This window comes from Colossoma macropomum, unplaced genomic scaffold, assembly GCF_904425465.1.
Source record: "Colossoma macropomum unplaced genomic scaffold, Colossoma_macropomum, whole genome shotgun sequence".
NCBI classification, from domain to species: Eukaryota; Metazoa; Chordata; class Actinopteri; order Characiformes; family Serrasalmidae; genus Colossoma; species Colossoma macropomum.
Window position 1 is genome coordinate 42,945,950 of NW_023494785.1, and position 18,760 is coordinate 42,964,709.

Below are 18,760 nucleotides of genomic sequence, written 5' to 3' on the forward strand. Positions count from 1 at the left end.
TTCTTACATAAAACACATTTGTAAAGTTGAAAAATAAGTGATGGAGGCAGTAAGACTGTTTTAATATGAACTGCATAATAATAAAATATGTTACTATAAGTCCATCCCTGAGACAGAAAGGGGAATTCCATCATTTTTTCAAAATTTCTGAAATGACCTTTAGTTGAAGTCATTCAGATTGGTTTGGTGTGAAATGGTTCAGATGTCTTTACAGTGGTGGTGATGGGAACCAGGGGTCACCATGACTACAACACAAATATAGACATTTTATTTACTATCCAGAACCACCAGTGAACCTACACGAGTCTCATCAGTTTATATGGAATGATGATGGTAAAGTAGTGGAAAATCATCAAAACTAATTTTTTTGGGGACTATTTTGTCTTACATCACCCTGCATGTATCCCTCCACCATGAATGGATTTTAAAGGTCAAAGTCTTCTTAAAACTATCGTAAAACAGTGTTTTAGATATCAGTCAGTGAATTCACAACTATTTAATGTAGTAACTTTCTGTGAGGGAGCTTTTAGAGGTGGACGTCTGGTTCCTATCACCACCACTGTGAACAGTTCTGACTCTGTAAGTTTCTCTAGAACAGAGCGTTTCACACCAAACCACTCTGAATGACTCTGTTTACATCTCAACCATTTAATTAGGGAGAATTTTAAAAAGGTCAGTGGAGTTCCCCTTTAAAAGTGCTCATAGTTGCAGAAACACTAAATATGATTTCTGGCCAGTGTGTGATATCTTTTCCCCGTTAAGATGGCCACAACTATCAGGATTTTGTCCAATGCATTCTGGTTGGCTAGCTGCATATCTATGCATATGCACTTCTGTGCAGCAGGTTTTATCAGCTGCCCGCTTTGAGCCTTCGTTCAGTCAGCCATCGTCACTGGCATTCACAGCATTACAACTTTAAAAGTTTTTCAAGAGTTTTCTTTGAAGCACTGAGTAGCTTTTCATTTTGCATGTCAGTCCAACAGCCTTTTCCTGTCAGGGTAGTTTTTGGCCACGTTCAGCACAGGACTCTCTGACTGAGCTCTGCTCTGTAGGTGTAAGATTTTATGACTTCAAGCTCTGTAAAGTACACCGCGCCACTGAGGACCTTCGCAGGATCATAAATCAGTGATTCACTGGGCACTTAAGCATGCTCACTCACTTACAGAACCCAGTCTGGAATAAATTGCCAATTATCTTATATCACCCAGAAATATAATGTAAAAATGTAAGGTACCACTTTAACATAGGTCTACCCTTATAAAGGGTTAATAAATGGCTTAACATTAGTTTGTTCATGGTTCAAACACTTTGAAAATCATTAATAAGCAGCTCAAAAGTAAGATGTTATATCTAATGAATATGAATATGTGATTAAGCTGACAGGTTTGATGCTGACTGATGAAAACGACAAAGTAAATGAGTGAATGCGTCCACTATAAGGGAAACAACAGGCCACTGTAACCCTTTTAATTTGTGTGTTATGTAAATGCTTATTAATGATTTTAAGGTCTTTATGACCTAATTAATAACCATTAATAAACTCATATAATATATATACAAATAAATAAATAAATAAAAAAAACATTCTTGAACACTTTATAAAGGCAGTCTTATTTCAAAGTGGTACCAAATGTAATAAAAGACAAAAAAATGGCCTAATAAACTTCAGTAATGTAATACAAAGTGTAAAGTGTTAATGTAATAACATTTTTGTATGATAGTGTAATAACAGGCAATAATAATAACAAGCACAAGAGCACTGTAGAAGACCTTTGGTAACTGCTATTAAAAGTATTACATCAGCCATTAAATAATAATAATAATAATAATAGTAATAATAATAATAATAAATCAACTTGCAAAAATTATACATTTGCAATAATGTAATAAAGTTTACATTACTAATAAAAATAGAAATAAAATATCACATTATCAGTTTAGACATTGTATTACATTATTGAGCATGTTTACTGGGTTTTATTACATTTTTGACCAAGATAAGTACAAAACAAGTCCAAATCAAACTTTCAAAATGTTTATTTAAAAGCATCATGCTAGTTTAACCCAGGAGTAGTGCAGGCTGAAGCCCAGCTACACCTTCAGCACCTTCAGCAGAAAACGCTGGACAGACGCTCACAGATAAATCAAGTAAGATTAGCAGCAACTTAGTGGAGCTCCAGCTTCCCCTCGAGATCCTCCACTGAAACAAGCTGTATGAACAAGAGTGAGAGGCTACAATCACGGAGGAGCTGAACCACTGACTGTATATATGATATATAAACTCATCGAGTGTGTATATGATATATATGATATATACACTCATTGGGTGTATATGATATATATGATATACACATCTGTTGACTGTATATATGATATACATGATATATACACTTGTATACAGTAATGAAAATTGGAAACTATGTTGACTTAACATGATTTCTATGTTAAGGTTATGAATTATTGAATTATAGAAAGTAATACATTCATTCTGATTACCTTGTCGACTTTAACAAAACACACTGCTTTTTAAGTGGAAAATATTTCTTTATGGTCAAATTTAAGCAACTAAGATGATAAATCATGATTAACTACACCGAAATAATGAGATTTATCAATATTAACTACATTAAATAATACACTTCATCACAACTAACTGCACAAAATAATGTGATTAATGGAGATTAAGTACACATGAGCCAATATGATTAATCTCGAATGTCAACAATGCAATTCATCATGATTAGCTACACATAACTAATGCAGTTAATTGCAATTAACTACAGAAAACAATGTGATTAATCATGATCAACTTTACAAAACTAAAACTAAAAAACAAATTCACCTCAATTAACTCCACAAAATCATGTGATTAATCCCAATTATTGTCTGACAGCTCCAGTTTCAATACTTTTTTTTTCTAATTTTTTGATACTGTATTGAAATCATCATACACACTTGAGCAAACACACATTAACACCTCCGATACGGAGCAAACAACCTTCTGTTCGTCCTTCTTTCACTTACACACACACAAACATGAACACACGGATACACACACGTGTGCGCGTGTACACGCACACACACACACACACACATGCACGCACACAACACACACACACACACACACACACACATACATGCACACTCATATCCACAGTTACTTGGATCAGCAGGTGAAGAGAGGGAGGGGGTAACTATTTATCTTTCAGTATTTCTATTTCTGTCATCCCCCATCCCCCCTTCAGCTGTCCCTCTCTCTCCCTCTCTCTCTCTCTCTCCCTCTCTCTCTCCCTCTGTCTCTCTCTTCTCTCTCTCTCTCTCTCTCTCTCTCTCTCTCTCTCTCTCTCTGTCATTTCTGCTAAGTAATTTCTTCCTCTTTTCACTTTACTTTAAACATTCTGACAAGATCCATGAGCTTTTCCTCTCTGTGTTTTGTGTCTTTCATCCAAAACGGACACCTTTAGCCGAGTAAAATATTAGCCCAGTCAGCTAGTATTAGCATGAAAGCATGAATTCCCTACAAAGTGGAAATTCCGCTACAGCGCTGCGCGTGTCGGTATCTCTGTCTGGTTGTGAGTCAGCTTGGCCTGTTTGCGGCTTTAAAACGTTCGGGCCCATTAGAAACAGCAAGAAAAGGCAAGAAAAGCAGCAAGCTAAGCTAACGCCTGTCTCTAGAGCTCAGAGGAAAACGACACAACATGACAAGCAAGAAAACTTCTTATAAAAACTTTCTCAGAGAATCTGCAAAAACACAAGTCTAAAAAGCTGATGTTACAACCCATTCACACGTTCACTAGATGCTACAGGTGCTAATGTACTGCTAAACACACAGAAAAACACTGCCCAGTTCCCAATGGGCAAAATTTGTCTGGCTGGCCACATCCTTGGGTTTGTTCCGACCCAGTATACAGCTGGGTCCTTGGCCCAGATCTGGCCCACACACTGTAATGTGAGTAGAACTGACCAAGGTGGCACAAATCTGGCCCGACTTCGTTGTTGTTCCACAACATTCACACCAGAATTGGCTCAGAAATGTAGACACAAGGCAAAACTGGATGAAGCTGTCCAGCAGATGGCCCTATTCTGGCCCGCATCTGCCTGGTAGTCAACCAACCAGTGGCCCAGAATTGGCCCAAACCTGGCTGCTATCTGGATTACTAAATAATGAACTGACCCTTCATTATCAAAGCAACAGCCACTGATGATGTGACAGAACGTACATAAGTACAAACCTGTGGAGCCTACAGAAATTTTTCATCGGGTGGCCAGATGTGGTCACTGAAAATCTCTGAGTGCCACATAAAACCAAAAGCCATGACTGAATATCAAGAACTCTGTTCTATCACACTGTTGTAGTATATAAACTAGTTGAATACTGTGTCAGTATGAGAGGTAATGAATTGCATATGGATATACTTTGGTTTCTTATTTTATAGTAAATGTTACTGTTTACATGCACTTAATAATCCGATCATAATCAGAGTTCTGCAGTTATTTGATTATTTAAATTGTTGTGTAACCAGCATAGGAATTGGAGGATTTCTTAGATCGGACTAAGGTCCAGAAATCCGATTAAGAAATCCGATAAAGAGAGCTGGATTTTAAAAAAAGCTGCGGCATGAAGTTTGAGTTTTATGTTACGCTTACGTCACATCTTCTGTGAGTTTATTGGCTGGTTGTAAAGCAGAAATCCGATTACTGCCTGACTCATGTAGACCTGGAGTTACCCCATTATCTGATTACCCAAGAGCATGTAAACACACTGAACCAGTAACTGTTCAGTTAATGTTAACGATCTGATGTGCATTAGAGCTGTCAAAATTAGCCAAAAAATGTCAATCATTCCCAAGGTTTGACAGGTTTGAACCATTCGAATATCGAATATGTCTATAAGAGGGCAAACCAATACAACAGTAATATTGCATCAGATTCAGTTTCCTCTCAAATTCATGCTCCCCTCCATAAGCCAAGTCGCCAGGAGTGCCCATTCCCTGCACTGAACAACAAGTACGGGAAGTAAAAAAGGTTTAAGAAAGGTGTAAATCTGCGCTTTGCAGTGATTATTAAATTGAGGCATAAAACTTTTCCACCCACTTTCCATTGTTTGCACTGTGTTTACATGCAAAATTTTTCTCCAATCCGTTTGAATACATTCTGACTACAGATGAAGACTGAGGTGTTTATTCTCACTCTACTCAACAATCTGATGGTCCCACCGCCGTCTTTTAAAGATCAGAGCATGAACTTCGTCTCCTCTGCAGACCAGTTTCTGCTCCGCCATGTTGAACGTTATAAACTCTCACTATGACGTGACGAACATGATCAGAACGGACTTAAACTTTCCGATAGGGAATGTAATCAGATACAGGCGTTTACACGGATATTATTCTGCTATTTAACAGATTATATACAGGATTACCCACCTCGATCAGTCAGATAGAAACTGTATTCTGAATGGCCTCAATCGGACTAGTCTATTCCAATTGAGGTGTTTACATGGACGTATTCTATTCCAATTGAGCAATTAGTCGGATTATTAACGGATTATCAGGCTGCATGTAAACGTGGCTATTGTTTCATGTATACGCGCCCACGACCATGATTTATCAGGGGGAACCTGAATTTAAGGAGGAACTGAATTAGATGCATTTGGGTTCATATTATTGAGACGTGCCCTCAGGTTGCTGGTGCTGGAATGGTAGGCTAACTGTAGCTTACACAGCTCGCATACAACTTTATCTCGAGGCGCCACAGTTTTGCCATCTGCTGACCTTTAAGTACACCTTCTGCTCTGAAGTATTTCCAGACGGGGCTTCTTAGATCACTCAGAGCGCAGATCGCTCTCTCTTCGGCCGAGTTGGGTCATGAACTCTGTGCCATCATTACCACACAGTTGTTGTTGAACTGTTCATTCGTTTCAGCTGGACATACATTTCAAATATATTTTAAATTATGAAAGTGACATTGTGTGATCCCGTCTGTCATGCAGTGCGTTCAGTGCAGCAGCCCAGGCCCACGGAAGAACGCGACTCACCAGGGGGGGGCACTGGGGGGGCCAAAAATTGTACCAGGGTAGCCGTGGCCCCCCTTACCCCTCCTTGATGGCACTATTGAAGCTTATACTTTTGAACATAATACAGTAGTTCTACATGATATTAAAGAGAAAAGGTCTATCAGCACAGTCCTGGTCAACTTGCTCATGCTGGTCATGCTGGTCAACCAGCTAAACTCAACACAAAAACATACCGTATGCTTGTTAACTGGCTAAATTAATCTAACCAGCTTAACCAGCTGGCCGAGCTGTTTTTTCAGCAGGTTTGAAATCTCTGCTTCATCACCTGCTTTATGAAGAAAACCTCACCTCATGTTTAAACATCTGCTTTCACAATGTGTCTCAAAGTCCAATAAAACCCTTCACACCTACAAGAAAAGTGACCTCATGTCTTAAATTCGGTGACAGCTCAGTCGCCATCAGTTCCAGAGTTCTGTTCTTTCAGCATCTCACCTGTCAAGTTCTCAAGAGGACAAATGTAAAAACGATAGTGATAATCCGCTTTTGCAGCTCGTAATCAGGACACACACCCCTATTCCACCGGTTCAAGTGAAAGAACTGATGCATTGTTTGTTAATGGCTTAATCTGAGATGATTCATAAGTCCTAGGCTGAGAAGAAGGTTCACTAGTTTCAGTTGTCTCAGCATCACTAGCTAGCTGAGTTAACGTCACAGCCTACTCCACCAGCTGTTGTAGCAAGGCTGAAGTTACTGGAAGAGATTTGCCCACAGCATTGGGTGTGTTTACATGCACTTAATAATCCGATCATAAGCAGCATAAAAATTGGAGGATTTTAGATTGGACTAATCTGATTACTGTCTGACTCATGTAGACCCGGAGTTTTCCCATTATCTGATTACCCAAGATCATGTAAACACACTGAACCAGTTACTGACACAATCTGATTTTCTGCACATATCAGATTATTAAGTGTAAACACACTGAACCAGTTACTGACACAATCTGATTTTCTGCAGTTATCAGATTATTAAGTGTAAAATCACTGAACCAGTTACAGACACAATCTGATTTTCTGCAGTTATCAGATTATTAAGTGTAAACACACTGAACCAGTTACTGACACAATCTGATTTTTGCATTTATCAGATTATTAAGTGTAAACACACTGAACCAGTTACTGACACAATCTGATTTTCTGCAGTTATCAGATTATTAAGTGTAAACACACTTAAGCAGTAACTGACACAACTGACAACTGAACCAGCAACTGACACAAGATCCCTGCATAATTACTTGGTTAAGGTGTAAACAGAGTCGTTCAGAGTGGTTTGGTGTGAAACGCTCTGTTCTAGAGAAACTTACTGAGTCAGAATTGTTCACAGTGGTGGTGATAGGAACCAGACGTCCACCTCTAAAAGCTCCCTCACAGAAAGTTACTACATGAAATGGTTATGAATTCACTGCCTGATGTCTGAGACAATGTTTTATGATTTTTGGCCTAAATGTATTTTTAAAATCCATTCATGGTGGAGGGATACATGTAGGGTGTTCTAAGGCAAAACAGACCCAAAAAATATATTATTTCAGATTTTTTACTATTTTACCATCATCAACATTCCATATAAACTCAGAAGACTCATGTAGGTTCTCTTGTGGTTTTGGATAGTAAATAAAATGTCTATATTTGTGTTGTAGTCTAATGGTCTAATGCGCTGGCTGAGGAAGCCACTCTGAGAAACGCTGACAGATACGTCAGTGGAGGTGGCCACATGGCTCACGATTCACTGAACCGAAGGTCATCCTTGGGTCAAGGGTCAAACATCAGAGCAGAGCACGAACAGTGACAGAGGATAAAGGAGTTTCAACGCCTCACCTCCTGCTTACTGAAGTGGTATTATGTGTAATAAATCCAGCCATTAGTCATGCTGAAGTATTACAAGCAGTTAAATTACTTCAGCCGTAACCATGACTACGAGCGACAAATAAAACAGGCCAGTAGATGTGAGTTTCAGTTAATTCCACCGACACTGCTAATGTACAACCATTGTTAGAATTATGCATTAATTACAGAGCAAATTGTAAATTTTACTACAAGCCTGCACTTTCAGTATTGACCTTTCATTCAAGACAGTTCAGAGCAGCTCCAAATCTTCAGGCCCAGCTCTGAGCTGGGCAAAGATGAAGCCAAATCCATGCACAAACATAATCATCATCATCATCATCTTTAACCGCTTAATCCAGATAGGGCTGCGGTAGCCGCTAAGAGAGCAGAGAATCCCAGACGACCCTGTCCCCCACAACTTCCTCCAGCTCATTCCGGGAGACCACCAGCCACTCAGAGGCCAACTTGGAGATAGAATCCCTCCAGCGGATCCTCGGATGACCCCGGGGTCTTGTCCCAGTAGGCCGAGACTGGTAAACCCCCACCGGGAGGCATCTCGGGGGGCTGAACCACCTCAACTGGCTCCTCTCAATGTGGAGGTGTACCGGCTCTACTCTGAGCTCCTCCCGGATAACCGAGCTCCTCACCCTGTCAGTAGAGTGTAGCCCACCACCCTGAGAAGAAAGCTCATTTCCACTGCTTGTATTCGTGATCTCATTCTTTCGGTCATTACCCAAAGCTCATGACCACAGGTGAGGGTTGGGATGTAGACCGACCGGTAAACAGAGAGCTTTGCCTCATGGCTCAGCTCCCTCTTCACCACTACCGTCCGGTAAAGTGACCGCATTACTGATGCTGCCTGTCCCAGTCTGCGGCCGATCTCACCATCCCTCTTCCCATCACTTGTGAACAAGATCCTGAGATACTAAACTCCTCCAGCTGGGGCAGCTCCTCTCCCCACGCACAAATATGACGGCGTTAAATAGCCCCTCGTTAGTGGTGCAGACGCTGGCATTCATTTTTTAAAAACATCAGTTGCAACATCAGTTATTTGCCAGCTTTAGAAGGAAACATTATATTGTCCAAAAGTTTGTGGACACCCACTCATTCATCTCGTCTGGGATGAAGGGTATTAATAGGGAGTTTGTCCCCCTTTGCAGCAGTAACAGCCTCTACTCTTCTGGGAAGGCACTAGATGTGGGAACATTGCTGTGAGGATTTGATTGAGCATTAGTGACGTCAGGTCAGTTCTGTAAGTCATCCCAAAGGTGTTGGATGGAGTTTTGATCTCCATTATGACTTTTATGATTCTAATAGTCACTATTTATTGACAATGCAGATGTTCTTTGCTCTCCATACAGGTGTTAAACTGCAGGTTCTCTATTTCAGGCCTACCGAATCTTGAAAACCACTGCAGTACAGTTCATTTTAGCTCAGTTGAAACTAGCTTTCATATATGCTGTATTAGCAGCAAATTGACCCACAGCCAGCCGTGTCCTCCTCTCCTCTCTTCCACAGCTCCCTTTGGCATGCATAATCATCCGATTTGACCGAACATGTGGAGGTCAGTGTGAGCGTTTCTGTGAGGCGACACATGCAGGGACGTTGTGTTTAATAAGTAAATGATGGACGGAGCTGCCAAGGCGCACAGTCGGAGGTTTGTTTGAGGACTGTGCCAGTTTGGTGTTCATGAGCAAAACCACGAGGAGAGCGAGAGAGGGCAGTGGATTTGAAGGAGTTCCAAGCACGACGGGAACACCACAAAAACCCTCTGCCCCACGTCCACTCGTCCTTCACTGACGAGACTCTCCCTCCACAGTGGGACGAACGAAAGAACATGCAAGAGCTTAAAATACCGTTCGCATATTCACACTATGATTCACAGGCTCACAATAAGACAAAACCAGCCGCAGATTAATGTATGAAATGATTCTGATCTGCTCGTCCTGAACAACTTCACAGCTTGCTGCGTCCAGAACGATGAGCAGAGCTGTAGAAGATTCTAAAATGACCAAGAAAGCTGTAGAACATCAGCAATGAAGTTCTTATAATATTAACATCCAGAATGAAATTCAAATGAAATTAACATCCAGCATGAAGTTCTAATACAATTAATATTCAGAATGACGTTCTAATAATATGAATATCTAAAATGAAGTTGTAATAAATTTATATTTGTAATGAAGTTCTAAAAAAATGATAATCCAGAATGAAATTCCAATACAGTTAATATTCAGAATGATGTTCTAATAAATTAATATCCAGAATTTAGTTTTAATAAATTGATATTTAGAATGACATTCTAATAAAATAAATATCCAGAATAAGTTCTAATAAACTTAATATCTGGAATTATGTTCTAATTAATTAATATTCAGATTTAAGTTTTAATAAATTAATATTTAGAATGACATTCTAAAAAAATTAATGTCAGAGTAAGTTGTAAAAAAATTAATATCCAGAATAAAGTTTTAATAAATTGATATTTAGACTGACATTCTAAAAGAATTAATGTCTAGAACAAGCTTTAATAAAATGAATGTAAAGAATGATGTTCTAATAAATTAATATCCAGAATTTAGTTTTAATAAATTGATATTTAGAATGACATTCTAATAAAATAAATATCCAGAATAAGTTCTAATAAACTTAATATCTGGAATGATGTTCTAATTAATTAATATTCAGATTTAAGTTTTAATAAATTGATATTTAGACTGACATTCTAAAAGAATTAATGTCTAGAACAAGCTTTAATAAAATGAATGTAAAGAATGATGTTCTAATAAATTAATATCCAAAACTAAGTTTTAATAAATTGATATTTAAAATCACAGTCTAATAAATGAATATCTGGAATTAAGTTGTAATACATTAATATTCAGAATGACATTCTAATAAAATTAATATCCTGAAAGTCATTCTAATATAATTGATTTCAAGAATAAAAATCCTAATTAACACCCAAAATAACTAATATCCAGTGATAGAGTTAATAAAATTATCATCCAAAATTAAATTTAAACAAAGTAAGCTGTTGTCCAGAATGTCTCATATTTCAAAAGTAATGATTATATGTTAAAGAAGGCAGCTTGATCAGAAATGACTATAATAGATAACTACAATATATTATTTATCATTTAATAACTTCCCAAAAATAGTGGGAACAATAAAATCTACATTGAATTAGTTATTCTTGAACATAAAATTACAAAAATTGACAGGATGAAAATGAACAGGATGTTGGGTTATCTTTCCTAAATCACAGTATAAGTGTTCTAGTCAGCTCTACAGAAACACTAGCACTGGTCATCACAGTGCTGTAGATCAGACATCTAGTCATCTAGCCGCTGCTCCTCAGAGCTACAGTCCTGCACTGAGTCTGGTCGCTGAGGAGTTCAGTCAGGAGCGTCTGATTGTCAGAGCAGCAGAAAAAGAGGAAAAAACAGAGCGTACAGTGCTCTGACTGACCGTGCCACACTAGAACAGCACATCCTCACAATAGACAGTACATAATATCATGTCAGACTGACTCTTATGACTCAAGATAGAAATGACTCACGGCTGTAAAAAGCCAATCAGCTGAAGGCACTTCATGCCAGTTTAGTGTGGCAGTGAGCCTCTGCGTTTAGTCTGAAACAGCCGTGTTCACGGGCATTAATCTAGCCTGAGTTATGGATTTTGGATGGGCTTCTCCTTTAACCGTAAATAAATCTTGCTTTAAGGCTGCAGTGCCCTACTGCTAGTGTTTATTATGACTTGTAACCGAAAATGATAGCAGCAAACTATTAAATAAATCACGTCTGAATTAACTGCTGATGGACGATAAACTTTTTATAGACATTTTTCATTTTTAATTATACTCATGCAGCCTCTTTGGCGTTTAATGAGCTTCCTATTCAGCGGCAGGATCTCTATCTCTTCATCCCCTCACATGCACCATTATGTATAAATATACATTCATAATTACTCGGCCCGCAGCAGAGAGAGCCCCAGTTTGTTCCCTGGACTGCAACTGTTGGAGATGTTTTTGCTTTTCAGTGGGAATTTTCACATTTCAAACTGATATCGATTTTGGAATCGCACTTGTGATCCTGCATGTTGAGCATAAAAGTGACGGAGCTTCGGTTTCATACAAGAACAATTCAATACATGAAAATATACGTCATTTATATAATATATAATATATTGACAAGTTATATATTGCTGTTGTGGGAAGAAAACCTCATATCTCCAAAATGGTAACTTTACAGGAGAAGGAAAAAACATACTCTACTTTTAATGTAAGTCAATGGAACCAGACTTTTTTCCAAGTCATTTTGGGTAATGAAATTTACACACAATGTAAAGGGTAACAGGTATTTTCAAATTATGTCAAAAACTGAAAAACGTCAAAAATGGAGATACAAGGTTTTCTTCCGACAACAGCGATATTTCGCTTACATTATCTATTTATATATACTAATATATTTCATTATACCTGCAAATCTTCCTTAAAGGGGAATTCCACCAATCTTTGAAGTGTTGATGTAAACAGAGTCATTCAGAGCGGTTTGGTGTGAAACACTTCGTTCTAGATAAACCTACCGAGTCAGAATTGTTCACAGTGGTGGTGATAGGAACCAGACGTCCACCTTTAAAAGCTCCCTCACAGAAAGTTTTTAAATGAAATGAGGCCATTGTTTTACATTTGTATGCAAATTTTGAATAGCCCTGGTGAAATGACATGTTCGTTCATTTATATGTTAAAATAAGTGAAAACAGGGAACACACTTAAATATGGCATTTTTCTGTACATTTTCATGCACAACTATTTGTTTGCTAAATTTAACATATTGAAAAAATCCTAAAAGTTAATAACTTCAGCTTCTTTCTATTTTTTTTATTATTTTTTTTTTTTGCTATTTTTAATGTGTTAAATTCAGGAAATATGCAGTAATCATGCATTAACATGTGCAGTATGTGGAGGCTGTGCTAACGTATTTTCACATGCTGTTTGACCATGGGGGCCCAAAGTTCTGCATATGATAATATCAGTATTAAAAACTCCTGTAGGTTCACTGGTGCTTTTGGATAGTAAATAAAATGGATATATTTGTGTTGTAGACATGGCGACCCCTGGTTCCTATCACCACCACTGTAAAGACATCCGAGTCTCTATAATCAACCGCTTCACATGAAACTACCCTGAATGACCAACTCAAAAGACCTGCCATGAATTTTGAAAATCGGTGGTAGTCCCCTTTCAAAAAAGACCTTAGACCAAAGGGAAATGAACATTGCTCCTTCTGCAGGCATTACTGAGAAGCTCCTCAATTCTAATTCACCTTCGCTACTGTTCATAATCACAATCAATGTCATATTGCAATATAAGTTATATTAATAAGCAATAAGCTCAGAGAACATCCGGACCGCAGAAAACTTCAAATGTGAATATTATGAAAGATTTGTATTTCAAAAGTGGTCAAATCTGGAGGAAAATAACTTAAAAGGTAAGAGATTTTATATAAATATATGGCTATGGCTATGATCTCACAGCTGGGCGAAAACAGTGACCTTTACTCTTACCTGAGCGGAATTTGCTGCGGATGAGCAGCGACCTCTCAGAGGCCAGCAAGGTCATGTTGGACGAGTGGGGGAGGAGGGGGACGAGGGAGGTACTGCTGTGGAGCAGGTATGGGGGACGGTGGCTCTTTCTGGTGTTTCCTTCTGGCCCTGAAAGAGAGAAAAAGAATAGATAAGGGTCAAAGCCTTACAATGTATCCCTCCACCATGAACGGCTTTTAGAAAATACCTTTTAGGCCAAAACCATATCTCAAAACCATCATAAAACAGGCAGCATTCATAACCATTTCATGTAATACTTCCTGTGCTTTTAGAGGTGGACGTCTGGTTCCTATCACCACCACTGTGAACAGGTCTGACTCAGTAAGTTTCTCTAGAACGGAGCGTTTCACACCAAACCACTCTTTGTTTCACACTTTGTTTACATATTAACTACTACGGTATGCAGAAATTTGGAAAAATAAGTGGAATTCCTCTTTTAGCTCAGCTAAAAAGTCCAATTTATGCATCTTACCTCTTACTCCAAATGTAGCTCAACAGCCAAGACATTTTTAGTGTCCTTTAGTTTTGCACTACAGAGCTAAAGTGGCTAACAAGTAATGGAAGCTAATAGCCACCAAGCTAGCGCAGTTATCTAAACTGCGACCTAAAAATGGACAACGGCCTAGAAAATGTGTAGTTATAATCAATATGATTCCTGAATTTTATCTGTATTTGTGTCTATTTTCACCAGAAAACACATAAGCAAGTCTATCAGAATTCACTTAACAACTCCTCACAGTTTTAGGTTGGCTAGCTAGCTACATTAGCCTAATAGCTCCTCTACAAAACTAAAAAAGCAAACTTAAGACTCCAAACATGCCTCAACTGAGTAAGTACATTCGAAGTAAAGGGGGAAAGCTGTTAAAATCTGATTTTTGGCCAAACTTTAACACTCCACCACTGAGAAAGAGAGGCAGAGCAGAGAGAAGGCCAGAAGAAAGTGCCGCGCTAACCGCTGTGGCTAACGCAGACTCAGAGTGACACATTAAAAAAGAGGCGCGTCATTAAACAGGACAGATTCCCTCCTCTACAGCACCCTAATGGAGGGATTTCAGGCTGAGCGGCTGTGGATAAAACAGGCAGATTTCGTAGATGAGAGAAAGCGTTTCGCGCGCAGGCCCGTTGGAGCTACCGGCGGCGCCGTGGAGATAGACAGAATGATTAACTTTATTTACAAACCGCAGCCAAGCGCCGGCTTTCAATTACCGCACTGTACGTCTGCCTGCAATATTGATTAAAACAGCACCGCCCAGGAGACACCTACTCCGAAATTACATTAAATGAAGATCACAAAAAACTTCCTCCTCCGAGTTTGTCAGGCTGGGCCTTTTTTTTCTCATGTACAGCAACTGCTGCCCTGCAAAAGTTTGGAATCTGTGAGTTCAGTGATAAAAAACAATGTCTTTGTCTAAAATGATGCTAATGTGCTTGTCTCGTATGACTTTCACATAATTAGTAGGAAGAGATGTTAGAAGAGTCCAGAATGATGAACAGAGCTGTAGAAGGTTCTCAAATGACTGAGAAAGCTGTAGAACGTGGTGAGTCAAGAATTAAGGTCAAATTCTTATCTAGAATAAAGACCTGGGTCATTCTACAGAAACGTCCACTTTTCTATCTCTCCATAGGAGTCACTGGTGTTACCGATTCACATAAGAAAGGTAATGAAAAATGCATTTTACAAAATTTCTGCTACAGAGCATCAAACCACATGTTGTCCATCATGGAATATCCACTAAAATATGGAATTTAATCCATTTGTGTTCTATTTTTTCACAGTTACCTCAGAATAAAGTAGGTCACCCCAGTGACTTCAGCTAAAAGCTTCATATGAAATCATGAGCTAAATGAGAAAATCTCTGATAACTGAAAGACACAGTGGACTCACCATGAGCTTTTCTTCATAGATCCTCAGAAAACAGGTAAAAGGAAGTCGAGTGATGTCATCAGTGTGATTTTTATTTCAAAATAAGAGATTTTTTGTTACGCAGTAACACCAGTGACACGACTCCTGGGGACAACTTTCAGTATATATTTTATAATATTTATTTGTCTTTTGTTTTCTTTATGTCATTTAATTTATATTTTCCATAGTCATGTATAGATTATTGTAGTTAAAATTGCAGAAAAACATGTTTTTACTTCAAAATATGGCCTCATTCTTCACACATGACTGTGAGGACGAGCTCTTCTGTGGTGCTTGGAATTCTATATAATTGATTTAAAAACCAATATTGCCAAATTGAGGATCAAGAAGGTGTAAACTGTTCAAATAACTTATTGTTTCATTTTAAAATATAAATAAATTGTAACCCTAACATGTTTTTAAGTGTAATATATCTGTAAACGCTAGGGACACAAAAACAGATGTTTCTGTAGAATGACCCACCTACTGATCAAATCTCAAGGCAAATAACTTAATTACTGTACTGATATATTACTGTAAACAGATAATTGTGTTATATTAGTCATCGCTGAATATCTTTAATTCCCTAAAATATCAAAAATGGGTTCTGTTATTGCTCCGATGTCAAGCTTGCAACAATAGAAGAACCCTTTTTGATGATATATAGAACCATATACAACACATTCTCCATCAATCTGAAGAAGCATTTCATCATGCATGCAAAGAACCATTGAAGCATGAAATGGTTCTAAATAGAACCATACCTTTTATTAAAGAACGCTTGATGAACATCTGTTTTAAGAGTGTATGCTGTCGGTCAAAACTTTCTAAAAACTCTTGTAAAACAGTGTCTCAGTCATCAGGCAGTGAATTCATAACCATTTCATGTAGTAACTTTCTGTGAGGGAGCTTTTAGAGGTGGATGTCTGGTTCCTCTCACCACCACTGTGAACAGTTCTGACTCGGTAAGTTTCTCTAGAACGGAGAGTTTCACACCAAACCACTCTGAGCGACTCTGTTAACATCTCAACCATTTAATTATGCAGAAATTTCGAAAAATCAGTGCAGTTCCTCTTTTAAAAAAGAGAAATTGAAGTGAATACTCACAGAAACAGGCTGGGTGCCCTCAGGCCAGCTGAGCAGAGGGGTGGTCAGGCTGTGCCAGAGAGAGAGAGAGAGAGAGAAACCGAAGGACGAGGAGAAGCAGGACAGGAATTCAGCTGCATTTATGGAGATCCCGTGCCAGGCCTGCTTTGCTTTTTTTTTTTCCCTTTTCTTCAGTGCGTTCACGGTTTTCCTGAAAGTGAGTCTTTGGAGACAAGGAGTTGAGAGTTCCTTCTTCTTTTCCTTCTCTCCGAACTCACCCTGTCCTCTCCCTCTCTCTCCCTCTCTCTCTCTCTCTCTCTCTCTACCCCCACTCTCAGGGAGGCTGTGCCAACTGTGTTGGGCTGTCAGACGACCCACCCTGCCCCCCCAACCCCAGGAAACCTTAGGACACACACACACACACACACACACACACACACTCTTCTCTGCTGACTGATTGATGCTGAGAGTTGGTGACTTGCAGGCTTCCATCACTGTGTCTGACTTGTTGAAATCAGTTCCAGAAAGAAAGCTAGCTGCTAGGCTAAGGGTGAGCAAGGAGAACGTTTAAGGCGATTTAAGTGGCTAAAAACAGTTTTCCCCCTTTAACTCCAGTGTACTCGATCAGCCAAGACCTGTCTGAAGTTTGCTTCTTTAGTTTTGCACTGGAGCTATGAGGCTAATGTAGCTAACAAGTAATGGAAGCACGTTAGCGATTAGCATAGCCTGCCTAGATCATCATACAGTTACCTCAAACTGTGTCGAGATGTATGTTTGCTTCCCTGCTAGAAAAGGCAGCATAGACCAGCATGGTCACCAGAAAAACCAGCATGTTGTGTTTTGGAAGCTGGTGCTGATCACCCAGCATGACCATGCTAGGTGACCAGCTAAACCAGAGAACACTGTAATGTCTTCCAGGTTTCTCAAACACTAGAGGGCGCTCCCGAGCAAGTCCAAAATGAATGGGTTAAGATGGAGCATTTGAGCAAAATCATAGTTTATAAATGCTGAAACATTTTTAATGTAAAAGAATACATTAATTTCCTGATCACAGAGCAGCATAAAACACTTTAACACCGCTGTTATATTTTTAAGAGCTTTTAAACTCGAGTTATAGGAGTTTAAAACGGCGCTTCATGTACATTCATGACGTCTGTGAGCGCGAACAGCCAATGAGCTGCTCCGCTCACCAGCCAATCAGCTCTCAGTATCAGTAATGTTAGTGTCCTGCTGCCCCGTTTGCTGTAGAAAAAAGGAAACATACAGGTGAGTTTTCTTTGCTTTTTTAGTGAAATACATCATACATACACTTCTACTTTCTAAAATTAAAGGAAAGTTCTGGGAAAGTGATTAGAAACTATTTTAACTTTTCGTTTTTGCCGTTGAGCTCTATTTACTCCCATTCTTCGAGGACTCACTCGCGGGAAGTAATGGAAGTGTATTAGCGATTGGAAATTAGCAAATGTAAGTGTCTTAGCAACTCAAGTGAACTCAAATGCCCAAGACATCTGAAGTTTACTTAGTTTTGCATGCTAGCCAAACTAGCCTAGGCCAGCATGGTTGGTCACCACCAAAACCACCATATGTTGTGTTGGGAAGCTGGTATGCTGGTCAACCAGCAAAAACTAGCTAAACCAGAAAAAGACCAACATAAACTAGGCCAGCTTAGACCAACATGAAAAGTAATAGAAGCGCATTAACGATTAGCATAACCTGCCTAGGTCATCACAAACTTGCCACAAACCGTGTTGAGTTGTTAAGTTTGCTTCTTTAGTTTTGCACTGGAGTTGTAATAGTTGTGATAGTAATAAGCAAAATATCTCGCTGTTGTCAGAAGAAAACATTGTATCTCCATTTTTGGCATTTTTCAGCTTTTGACATAATTTGAAAATGCTTGTTGCCCTTTACAATGTTTGTAAATTTCATGAAGAATGGACCAAAAGAAACATTTTTCTCCTGTAAAGTTACCATTTTGGAGATACTAGGTTTTCCTCCGACAGCAGTGATATACAAAATCATAATTTATAGGGTGCTTTCTATGGGGAGACGTATGTCTCGAACCCTAACCTCTGAATTTACACTTGGGAAAATAATACTTACATTTTTTTAAACTTCTTTTCGATGTTTTTAAAAGAGCTTTTTTATTTCTTTTAAAGTGAAGTTGAAAGATTTATCCTAAGCTTAATTTTTAAATAAATTGCCGTCCCACACTTTAATGTCACTATCGAAACATAAGGAGTTTTAGTCCGTAGGCGGAGCCTTATTTTA

At 38.7% G+C, this 18,760-nt stretch overlaps 1 protein-coding gene across 1 annotated transcript in view; it reads right to left on the reverse strand.

The window, feature by feature from the left end:
* The window catches only part of si:dkeyp-69b9.3 (myocardin), a 31,989-nt gene extending 15,118 nt beyond the window's left edge, over positions 1-16,871 (reverse strand). The window contains 2 exon segments of the mRNA XM_036595750.1: positions 13,465-13,611; positions 16,514-16,871. Of these exon segments, the coding sequence (XP_036451643.1) occupies positions 13,465-13,519 (55 nt within the window). The 5' untranslated portion in view covers positions 13,520-13,611; positions 16,514-16,871.
* Positions 16,872-18,760: the final 1,889 nt, after the last annotated feature.